This window comes from Peromyscus californicus, unplaced genomic scaffold (genome assembly GCF_007827085.1).
Source record: "Peromyscus californicus insignis strain IS unplaced genomic scaffold, ASM782708v3 Scaffold_13__1_contigs__length_99412109, whole genome shotgun sequence".
NCBI lineage: Eukaryota > Metazoa > Chordata > Mammalia > Rodentia > Cricetidae > Peromyscus > Peromyscus californicus.
Genome location: NW_026294424.1, coordinates 59789970 through 59802454, shown reverse-complemented (window position 1 = coordinate 59802454; position 12485 = coordinate 59789970). Strand labels below are relative to the sequence as shown.

Sequence of the window (12485 nt, the reverse complement as noted above, 5' to 3'; positions counted from 1 at the left end):
GCTACTGCTCACTCTGCTGAGAAGTCACGTAGGAGATATCTGGGTTTTCTAACAGTTACTCTGGGGAGGCTGAGGAACAGCTGTGGTGGTGATGCCTTAACAGCCTCCTTCCTGTTGTCTCTTCTTTAAATTTGGCAGAGGTGGTAGTTACTAGGCAGGTCAATTCTGCAGTGTTCAAGATCTCATTCCCAGAGATAAGCCTGTAGTCCACTTCTTTAAATAGTCCACTAACTTAAAAGATAATAAAGTTTTCAGTGGGACATAGTGGAACGTATCTGCAGTTCCCATATATGAAGGCTGAAATGGGAGGGGAACGTCTGGGCTACCTAGTAAGACCATGTCTCCTAAGACAGGACAAACCAAAACCAACAAAAATCCCATCACGACCAAAAAATGTCTGTACATTTTTAAATGTATTCAAAAGTAGACATTATAGACAATGCCCATGCTATCTTCAACAGTTACTTATGCCCAAACTGATTTTGTTTTTGAGACAGGATCTCCCTCTATAGCTCAGGGTAACTCCAAATTCATGATCCTCCTGTCTCTCTGCCTCTTAAGTGCTAGAATTATAGTGAATGCCACATCAGCCTGTGTTCAATCTTGGTTCGTAAGTATCCCCGCCCCCCCCTCTTCTCCATTCCCTCACCTCTGCCTGGGAACCAAATCCAATTCATGCTAGGCAAGCGCTCTACCACTGGGCCATAGCATAGCCCAGTTATCTGCCCACCACCTATTTTGAAACAAACCCCAACCGAATCATTTTTAGCACGCATGTTTAAAGCAGTACTCTTTCAAAAGTTCAGTGTAATTATGCATCCACTCAGTGTTCACACTGTTAATCGTCTTTTATTGTAGTACAACTTGCTTTGTTTTGCCAAGCCAGTACCCAAATAAAGCCCACAGATTACAAGCAGTTTACACATTTCAAGCCTTAATGTCTAAATCCTCCCTTAATCTGGGTGTTACTCTTTCTGAAATTGCTTTGTACCCACTCTGTATTTTGGTGGCTGTGCCCGATGGTTTGGTAGTTTGTACTTCAGTCTTCTGTAATTCCCATAAGTTGCTGGGTACAAAAGCTTCATTAGGCTTCATTCTCCAGGATGAAGGTGAGATCTGCATCAGCCTCTGCCAGGTAGCTAACGATGGCATTAGCAGTCTGGGGGAGGAAAGTGGGTTCGTTGCTTTCTGACTAGCGTGGGTTATGTGACTTCAGGCCACCAAAGAGGAAAACCTCTGCTCATGGCCAAGACAATATTCCTTGCAGCCTTCTGGGGTAGGAAGACAAAAGCATCTCGTTTATTCTCATCCCTTCAAGGATGAAGTCCTTTAGAGTGCTAGTTTTACAGGGTGTCTCTTATTGGTCCCAAGTGTTCTGGGCTTTGTCTCTGGTCTCATGCCCCAAACTCAAACTGAGTTGCGATCAGAGGCCCCGTTTGCAAAGGGTGCTTTCCCTGGGTTTGGCATAACCCTAACAACTTGTCAACTATGCGATGGTCAGTGTTAATACTTTCACTCAGAATTTGTGGTTTTCTCAACCCCCACAATGCATCAGTCCAAGTATGTACAAAACACTCACATACTTCATTAGACAGGTCACACTGGTGTAGCAAGCAATCCCAGATTAGCCTTAAGTGTCCTTCAAGGAGCACGAAGTGAAAGCCATGTCATTTAGTCCTTTCCTAAAGAACACAAGGCTACAGTCCCCAAAGGTCCCCTCATGCTGCGAGCAGGACTTGTTCCCACAGTTAAAGACTATGAATACGTTTTGTTTTCTTTAGAGGGCATCCTACATTTCTCAGATTTTTTTTTTTAAATATGGACACTTTAGAATGTCATTCTGATAGAACTTCACTAGTTAGATCACTGATAGAAATGCAAGATACACCCCTGAAGATGCATTCAAAAGCAAACGGGTTTCTTGGACACGTTTACAAGAATGCTGCTGGGATGCCATGCGGAAGAACGTGTATTGAGTGCTTGCTACCTTCCACTGGCACTCTACCAGCTTCTTGCTCGCACTGCAGCTGTCCCTGCCCCTGACAGAAGACAGACCACCAATGGGTCACGGCCAGTCACTGTTCTATCCCTTAGGTAGTGAACATGCCTATACTGTGACACCAGTAATTTCAAAGAAATGGGATTTCGTTAGCTATTAAAACTACATGATTTCTAACAAATGAAAGAAGCTGGGGTTACTGTGAGAACTCTAGAACCTCAGCAGAGACAAGGTACAAAGTCTGTGAGCTCACCCAAAGACTAAGATGTGGACTTCCAAATGTTTCAACCCTTTTCTTGCAGGCTGGTCCTCAGAGACAGGCAGAGTCCTGTCTCCTAGCCTGTTTGACTTGTTGTAAATCACAGCACTAAATACTGAGCTCTTGGACATGGATGTAGTAACAAGGGAGGCATAAGGTAATATGCAAATGGACTAACGAAGCATTATCACAAGAAATAACCTACAGGCCTCATCAAGTTGTCAAATCAAAAGTGATCCTGTTAGCAGTTAAATTATGAACCTGAAATCCATTTCCTCGGCCATATTGACTATCAAAACACGTAACATAGTGGGGTTTCTTTATTACTCTTTAGTATTTAGAAATTATCAGACACCTGCTAAAGGAATACATTAAGACCTAATTTCTACATATTTATATATCATAGTAAAAATGGTAAGGCAGAGACTGCTATTCATTCCCCTCACATCCATTTTCTTTCTTTCAAGAGAACACTCAAAACTTAAATACAGGGCCATCTGAAGCAGGCAACTTTGCAGCCTTTCTTGTAGGTACATGTGACACCATAGCTACATTTTGGCTAATCAGACGTAAACAGAAATGTCCTACAGCAACTCCCAGAAGTACTTCTCATAGTGCTGCCACTACCTACTGCCACCTTCCTGTCCTTCTTCCAACAAAAAGAAGTCGTTTGTGGTGATATTTTAATTGTGCTGAAATGTGATTTTATTTGTATGTTAACAAATAAAGTTTGTCTGGAGATCAGAGGTCATATCGAGCCAGGAATAGAAGTCAGGTGGTGGTAGCCCACGCCCACAATGCCGATCACATGGCAGGCAGAGTCTCTGTGTGGTCAAGGACACAGCCAAGAGTGGTGACCCTTGAGTCTTTAATCCCAGTACCAACCATAGAGACCTGGAGGTCTGTATAGATAGGCAGTGACGAGGGAGTCAAGTTTAGAGTAAATGAGAAGGCAGAAGAGAAAGGCAATAAAAAAAGTCACACAGTAAGAAGGTCTCTCTCTCAGGGGAAGGACACCAGTGAGTGGTAAGCTAAAGGTAGTCGTGGCTATTGCTCTGATCTCTTAGGCTTTAACTCTGTATTTGGCTCTGTGTTTCTGATTTAATAAGACTGTTTAGAATTTCGTCTACAGTCATTAGAGGCCTGGGTATAGCAGGAAACTAAAAGGACCTTAAATCCTCCAAAAAGAGCATTCACATCAATCCTAGATCTTTATCTCTGTCACCTAATATCAAGAGAGAAATAAATCATTATGTTTTAGCCATAGTACTTGGTGCCCCCTAAATACTGGCTTTCTTTGGATAAAGGACAAAGGCAACTTTATAAATGGGAGATTTTCAAACATGCTAACCAGCCACCCCTGCCATTTTGTTTTTTGTTTGTTTGTTTTAATTGTTCTTATTTGAGACGGAGTCTCACTACAGCTCCGTCTGTTCTGGAACGAGCTATAGACCAGGCTAACCTTAGACTCATTGAGATCCACCTACCTGTGCTACATCCTGAGTGCTGGATTAAAGGTGTGCACCACCTCACCCAGCTCATCTCTCCCTTTTTAAGGTCATCTGTAGCCTTACACACTAGGGATCAGATAATCTAGGTTGGAGTTGTACCAGTTAACTTTTCTGGTCCTGTATGTCTCTATCCATTGAATTGGGGTAGCACTATCCATGTAAGAAGATCCCTTAGAGAGTCACAGTAAATAAATGTGAAAGCATTAGGCAATATAAATCACTATACACATACTAACTGGTAAGAATATAAGCTACCTGTGGGAGGAAGCTGTCTTAACACTGCATCTTTAGTAACAAGTGCTCAATAGACATTCGTTGAATAAATACTTTAACATCTTCGATAATTAACAAATTATTCTGCTTTTTTGAGGGATAAATGGTAAGTCCTAATTTTGATGTCAGTCAGACACAGCAAGGATGTGAAGAGAGAAGGCCAGAGGTGAACCCACTCACAAAAGCAACACAAGCTGGCACAGTTGTGCAGCAGTGGAAACTTGATGACACTGTTCCCAGAGAACCACAAAGACACAGGCAACAATATCCTTTAAGATTTAAGCCACTAAACCTACCACATCAAATGAAGGATTTCCTCACACTGAACTGTGACTAGAGCATTTTATTAAATTAAGTGTGTAATTTGCAAATGGTTTCATAAGAAATTTTAAAAGCAATGTTATAAACATTTTCAATAAAAAAGTACAGAGTTGACAGCAAAAAATCACGTTTTTATAGTACAAATAAAAACATTTGCTTCTGATATACTGTCCGAGCAGCTTATAGTCTATTCTTCAACTGCTAGCTGCAATGTGGCACGTTACTGAGACGTCTCAGGGTAAACAACAACAACAACAACAGTAACAACAGGTTCATCACTGACGGCGGAAGTCAACTGTGAGGACACAATGGAGGAACTGAGGTCATGAGGCGTCAGGACACAGATGTTCTAGCCCTGCTTCTCTAGTCCCTTCTGTGAAGAGGCATCAAGTAATACTGTAAACTTAAATTACACCTTAAAAATGAGCACCAGTAACATACATTCTACATCGACTTACTTTTCCTTTTAAATGGCACTTGGTTTTGGCCACACAGACATTTAAATCTGTTTTCTTTACAAGTAATTAAAAATAAGTAACATTTAAGCACAGCACAGAGCATTATCAAATGTCACCTCATTGCACTACAGAAAAGCACTTGGAAAAAACAGCACACGTTATTTTTGTCTGTTTCATACGTTTTCTTGAGAGCAGTTAAAACATTGTCAGAACAATTTCTTGAATTTCCAGCTCAGAAATAACTAACCTTGTCATTACATATGTCCTTCTAAAGCAAACAGAACACCTGAATTTAAAGAGAAAAAGACCAAAACAAAGGTCAGGAAACCACCCAAAAGAATGGGAAGCTTTTCTTCTCCTATGTTAGAATACAAATCATTTCAGCCAGTTTCCACCATTTAATGTGGATGATACTGAAAAACAACAGGAGAGTAAGTAGTGTGGGAATACTAATCAACAGAAGAAAACTTCAACTCGAAAATAACAGCAATATATGAACAGCTAATAAAGGTCAGAAGAATCAGGAAATGGGCTGAAAATGGTCGTGAGGGCCCTGGCCCTGCTGCACACTTTGTGGTGTTCCTATCAATTCTCTTTTTTTCACTGGGTTGATACCAATAACAGACTATTAGATGTATATAACTGCTACTGAGATCTTCTAATATTTTGGAAGAAATGCTATACTTTTAAAATGCATTAAAATACTAGGCTTACAAAGAGTTCCTCTAACCTGGATCATTTCTAAACCATCTTTACTCTGACATACAAAATTTAGAAGTGGGCAAAAGAAAAATACCTGATAATCCCCAAAGTATCTCTACCTCTGGCTGGGACATGAGATTTAGAGATTGGCAAAAGAAAGATCAGAGAATGTTCTTTCATAATTGTAACTGCTTAAACAATACCAGATAGTAGGGTGGGAAGGCATTTGGGGACTATAAATATATATAATGTTCAAACTTTGTGTATGTATACATAGTATAGATAATAACGAAGGACTACAAAGCCAGCATGGCTAAGCACACCTATAATCTCAACTAAGGAGGGAAGGCGGAAGGATGGCGAGTTTGTGGCCAGCTTGGTTCAAGGTCTCCATTAGGTCACTCCATCACACAGAAGTGCCAGCAGACTTCTCAGAATCAGGCCGGGCACAGCAATAAAGCAGCTGCCTTCCCTTGCCCTCCAAGCACGGAGCACCACATTGGACTTCTTTTCATTGTTCCCTTATTAATAATAATCACAGTAATATAAGAAGTCTAAGTACTCAAATGTGATTTTTTTTTAAAAGGTGAGAAAACATACAACACAGAAAATGAGTGTGCAGCTGTACACACTCCATAATTCCAGGTTTAGTATTGTTTCTCATTGTTTAAATCATACTACCTTGGAAACAGGAATACGCTTACTTCATTAACTACTGATTGTGGGTTTTGTACTTAGTTGTACAAGGGAACTGCTTTATTTTTAATATATATATAACACTTCTGAGCATTACCAAAAGCAGTGTGAGACACTACTGCAATTTTTAAAACGAATTATCACAAGTCTAAAAATATAACTACTTGAGTATCAGTAATCACTAACCATTTGCAGGTAATAAACATAGATATTTTGTTTTTATGGCAATAAAATCCAATGGTAGGCTCGTATTTGAAAAGCATGATTCCTCAGATGTATGAGCGTGGTTCTGAGTGTCATTCCCATTAGCTTCTCTGCTCTCTGGGGGCTCATTCTGTCTGTCAGTACCCTTTCAGTGCAGGGCAATGCCGCCTCGTTCTTGATGAAGGTGATTTTGTAAGCTAAAGAAAAAGCAACATAATTGTCTGTAAACACTGTATATGTTGAAAATACTCTGTATATCCAAAGTTAGATGTATTTTACCTACAGTCTGGTTATAGAAAAGTTACACTTCACCAAACTAAGTCTGTATAAAGGAAGTCAGAATTTACATACGATCAGGACACTGGCCCAAGAGAAGTCAGTGAGACTTTTCTTTCACAAAGTTGGCTCCTTTTCAAAATAAAGGTAAAAAAATCTTTCTAATTACAAGGGTTTCTTTTACAGTTATACCAAAAACAGTTTTTACACTGAAGTCAATAGGATTTTTGACTCACATAGCTTAGAAATGATGTCTCAAGTATAAAACAGGCCATTTAGCACTGTCTGGAGCCACTCACAGACAGTTCCACAAGCAGCCCTGTGACCATGTCTCCTTCTCTGAAAGGTTTCCTATCTATGGAAGCTAAGAGACCTTAAGTTAGTCTCGAGCCAACTCTCCTCCCAGCAAACGCACAGCACAGAACAGCACAGATGGAAGGGATCGAGATCAGAGACACAGGAAAGTTGCCCATCTATCTGCACGACACGCAACACCAAGTGACTCTGTGACAGGCTTCAAAAACACAAGGAACCCGTGTTCTGCTCATCACCATCCTCCTTCACCACTCCGGGACAGTCCTTCAGGGCCGGGAACCAGGGTTCAAAGCATGCTGCCCCTTGCAGACAGCTGCAAGACTTTTCTAAATGGGAAACAGGTAATACAAAGGCAGTGGATTTGTTGTTGCTGTTTTGGGTTTTTTTCCTAAAAAACGAACTAGAGCACTTAAGACTTTTAAACTGCAGGTGGTAACTTGTTTTTTAGACATTTTGTAATCAATAAAAATTCCTTTTAATGTTTTAACAAGTAAAAGACTGGCATTTGATCCAGTAAAAAAAACTTTCCTTGAATTCTGAAAAACACTTTCCTTGTTTTATATTCCTAATAAAAAACACATTTGAGAGTAGAATTGACAGAATTACTGCAGAAAAAAACCAATTTCAGTCTGTAAACCTTCACGCCTCTAAGTCAAGGGCTTCTAAATTTCACTTTAGCATGACCTTCAAGCACCCTGGCTTAATTTCAGAGAACCTGTAGAAATGAGAAAAAGAGTTATTGAAAATGTACACATTTCAAACTACTTAAGAAACATATCTTGTAATCAATTCAAATGACCTATACTTAATATTTATTACTAACATTGCATCCTTTATTAAGGTTCAGGACCAATATCTACGTTTTCAAACCCCCTGATTTATTGTCAAAGCAAATACAGCCCTAAAGCTGCAAGTTCCTCCTAGATCACCAGTCAATATAATTTACAATTTTTCAAAACTTCTCAAGCCTGAATTTGACCTTCATGAAGAAGAGTCTGCTATATGAAAGATAAGATGGTGTATTACATTGTTTCTGTACATCAAGAAAGCACCATGGAGAAACCTCTGACGTAGCAGACAGGTCTCATTCATCTGGCCACGCAAGGCTTGAAGCTGTCCTGTGTCAATTTCAACAGGCACATCAGGAGCTAAGACGGCCCATTCCATGACAAAGCTGTAAGCTACCCAACCCAACTGTAAAACCAGTCCCGAGAGGCTTCTAACTTTCACTCACAAAGGCAGTACAAAAGTAATGCTGCTATTTTCCCAAAGGAATCAAGTAATATCTCACTGCATGGCATATACACAAGTGCTACACTAACTGAAACTGGAAGCCTGGGAGGATGAGGAGAGACTGAAGGATTGGTATTCTCGAAGAATCTATTCAGCAACAAAGCTTTATTCCCGGAATTTCCCCTATCAGTTTCTATTACTGACTACAGTGGAAAGGATGATTGGCATCTGTCAACAAATCATTAATGCACTTAACTTATGAGGACATAAAATTTATTTAGGACTTCTGCTAAAGTTGAAACACATCCAAATTATAACTCTTTCAGCCAAAGGTCCACAGATACACTCTGTCTTTCAAAATGAACCATTTCTCCCCTAAGACAGAGTTTCTCTGTGTAGTTTTGGAACCCGTCCTGGATCTCGCTCTGTAGCCCAGGCTGGCCTCGAGCTCACAGAGATCCGCCTGGCTCTGCCTCCTGAGTGCTGGGATTAAAGGTGTGCGCCACCACTACCCAGCTCAAAATGAGCAAATCTTAAGACTCTCTCATGTATCTAGTTCTGCGGGGTAGCTCATTACAAAGGAATACAAGGAGATCTCATTTTTATAATTTTACATTTATGATAGAAAGTCTTAGCAGATCAGCACTGACAAAAGCCATAGTTTCCTTTGATTTCTCATTTACCAGACAACAAAACCTACCAAGAAAAGTTATCCTTTACCCACCGAGAGGTGGCTGAAATGGGATGGCAGGACTGCAGTAGCTGAGTCTCCACTCACCTGAAGCTGTGGCTGGTGAGGTATTTAATGACAGCTGGCTTGATGCGAGCAACTCCTCCCTGGCTGTGGTTTCCTCTCCCCGTAATCACGGAAAGATAGGGCTTACCGCCGTTCTGCTTAAAGTCTATTAGAATAGGAACAGGGACAGTTAAAAGTCATTTCCGACATCTCAACACAAAGTCTACTCAAAAGCATATGAAATGACTTTCATGGTGTTTTAGAGATTTAAACAATTAAAATTTAGATTCCCCTAAAGGGAAACGTTGTTTTGAAAGCACACAGAGCCTCAAAGCAATTTATCCACTGAGAGACTTAAGGACTAGGCCTAGCAGCACAGGCTTGGTAGCAGGCTGAGAGACAAGGACGCAGACTTGGAGTCAGCCAGGGTTACAAGGTGAGCTTGAAGTCAGTATGTAGGGAGACTGCACCAGGAACGGAAATAATAAGGCTCAAGTTAGGAGACCAATTTCCCTTCTCTACAAGTTTAAAATTACACACAGCTCCTGGTATTTATCACCTTTGAAACAACTGTTTAATTTAGTATTAAACACATCCCAGACTGCTAATAATTTTAAACTACAAATGCTCAAATGATTTTCAAAAAGGACTTCTCTAAAAAATTCTAACAAGCCAGGCAGTAGTGCACACCTTTAACTCTACCACCTGGGAGGTAGAGGCAAGCAGATCTCTGTAAGTTCAAAGCCAGCCTGATCTACCTAGTGAGTTCCAGGTCACCCAGAGCTACATAGAGAAACTCTGTCTCAAAAATGAAAAATAAAAAAACAAAAAGCCCTCAATTTTCATCTTATTAATCACAGTTCCCCAATTACCTGAAACGTGGTTATGGAGTGATTTTTTTTTTTAAATTGGAGTTGAAATAACATTTCATTCAGCTGATTTACTTGTTTTGTTGTTGTTTTGTTTTGTTTTGTTTTTTTCATATAGGGTCTTACTCTGCAGCCCCCCGACTGGCCTTAAACTCATAGTGATTCTGCTATCTCACCCTACCAAGTGCTGAGATTGATATATTTGTTTGTTTTATTTTTGAGACAGGGTCTTACTATATAGCCCTGGCTGTCCTGGAACTCACTCTGTAGACCAGGCATCCTCAAACTCAGAGATCCACCTGCCTCTGCCTTCTGAGTGCTGGGATTAAAGGTGTGGCCACTGTGCCAGTCTGATGTATGTTTTGGGCAGCTATAAATCCAAAGGTTTTCCTTCATTTTTCTTTATTTCTACTTCTTAAAAATAGCTACATATCCTAGATTTTCAGTCTTTATTTTGCTGATTGTATCTTCGTAATAACACTGAACTTGTCCCTCTATCCCCTGTGAATCCCTATTACTAACTGCATCCAAACTCTTGACTCTCCCGTTTATCTGAGGGCAGAAATACTTCACAGGGGCGTATGCACTTCACTCCCACGGCACACAGGACCCAGACATCTCTAGTCATCCTCAGCTGTGAGAGTGCTTTTATGTTAGGACTAAAACTAGTGCAAGGATACCCCCAGATTCCTCCCCTCCCCCAAACACTTCTATTCAGCACTCCTGCCATCTGGTGGTAAGCGGAAGACAGCTACCACAAGCATACACACGATGGCTTTGGCTTCAGAAAACCATTTGCACCTTGGGTCTGAACAAATGCTACCCTGGGCAAGTTACTGAATTCTTTTTTTCTATAAATTTTTATTAATATAAAGTTCACATAGCATAATATTCTCCATTTTAAAAATTTACAGTTCAGCTGAGCCTGGTGATGAAAGTCTTACTCACAGTTACTTGGGAGGCTGAGGCAGGATACTCTCAAGTACAAGGTCAACCTGGAGTACACCAGCCTGGGCAACTTAGTGACATCTTGTCTCAAAACAAAAAATCCTTACTATTTAGTAGTGTTGGCTGTTTTGGCGCCACAGCTACACAATCAACACTTGCTCTCAGCACTCCCTCCTCCCAAAAAGAACCATGTGCCTGTCAGCACTTACTTCATATCACCAGTTCCAGCCCCAGCAATCACTATCTACTTTCTGTCTCTAAGGACATTTCACATAAATGCCACTTTCTGTAGTGGCCTTCTTCTAAATATAGCGTTCTTGCAAGTCCATCCATGTATGAGAACTCCATCTTCATGGACAAGTAAAACCCCATTAATTAGATCTACTACATTCTGCCTGCCTGCACGCACGCACGTATGCACGCGCACACACACCCAGGGACAAACAGGGTTGAACCTAGAAGGCATTCCGCTAAGTGGAATTAGCCAGACTGAAAGAAAAGATTACATGATGTCACATGTGGAATCTGAAAGGTGAAACTCATCGAAAGACAGTAAAGTGGTAAAGACAGTAAAATAGAATGATGTGGTCAAGGCATCCATTTTCAGCTGTGGGATGAAGTTCTGAGATCTAAAGCACAGCATGGCAGCTGTCAACACTGCTGCACTGTGTAAGTGGTAAGTCCTTCCTACAGTGCAGGCCGCTTTCCTCTAAAAAGTAACTCCTCACCCATGCATTGTCTTAGTCACTTTTCCACTGCTGCACAGAAACACTGTAACCATGGCAACTTATGGAAGGATGTTTATTGAGAGCTTACAGTTCCAGAAGGTTACAGTCAGTCCATGACCATCCTGACAGGTAGCACAGACACAGTGCTGAGCAGTAGCCTGGAGCTTATATCATTATCCAACAGTATGAGGCAGAGAGCTAACTAGGAATGGTCGGGGCTTCTGAAACCTCAAAGCCCTCCCACAGACACATCTCCTCCAACAAGGCCACACCTCCTAATCCTTCCCAAACAGTTCCACCAACTGGAGACTCAACTACATAAGCGTATAGGGGTCATTCTCATCCAAATCATCACATCCATAAACTCACTAGTTCACCAAGTTATCCTGCAGTGGTGTCAGCTTTTCTGTCATGGATTCTTTATCTGGACTGAGCATTTGTTTCTATCTCCCAGTATCACACAACATCATCTCCTGACACCAAGAGTCTAGCTTTTAAAAGTACTGAGGTACTGAACTGGAGAGATGGCTCAGCAGTTACAAGCAATCACTGCTCTTACAGAGGACCCAAGTTCGGCTCCACACACAGAGGCTCACAATCATCCATAATTCTAACTCAAGGGGATCCAGTGTCCCCTTCTGACCAGGCAAACAAATAGTACATAGATATTCATGCAAGCAAAATATTCATACACATATAATAAATTTAAAAAATTTTAAGTACTGGGGTAATAAGATCTGTAAAAACAATTTCAGATAATTTTTAAAAAAAATTATAACTTGCCAGGCGGTGGTAGCGCACGCCTTTAATCCCAGCACTCGGGAGGCAGAGCCAGGCGGATCTCTTTGAGTTCGAGGCCAGCCTGGGCTACCAAGTGAGTTCCAGGAAAGGTGCAAAGCTACACAGAGAAACCCTGCCTCGAAAAACAAAACAAAAAAAAAATTATAACTTGATGGG

At 40.9% G+C, this 12485-nt stretch overlaps 1 protein-coding gene across 11 annotated transcripts in view; it reads right to left on the bottom strand.

The window, feature by feature from the left end:
- Nucleotides 1-4370: 4370 nt before the first annotated feature.
- N4bp2 (NEDD4 binding protein 2) overlaps nt 4371-12485 on the bottom strand; it is a 72169-nt gene continuing 64054 nt past the window's right edge. For all 11 annotated transcript variants that reach the window (XM_052735010.1, XM_052735008.1, XM_052735007.1 and 8 more), the window contains 2 exons: nt 9026-9149; nt 4371-7729 (listed from right to left, as the gene is read on the bottom strand). In XM_052735010.1, coding sequence (XP_052590970.1) covers nt 7684-7729; nt 9026-9149 — 170 coding nt within the window. In that variant the 3' untranslated portion in view covers nt 4371-7683. The remainder of the gene's footprint in view (nt 7730-9025; nt 9150-12485) is intronic.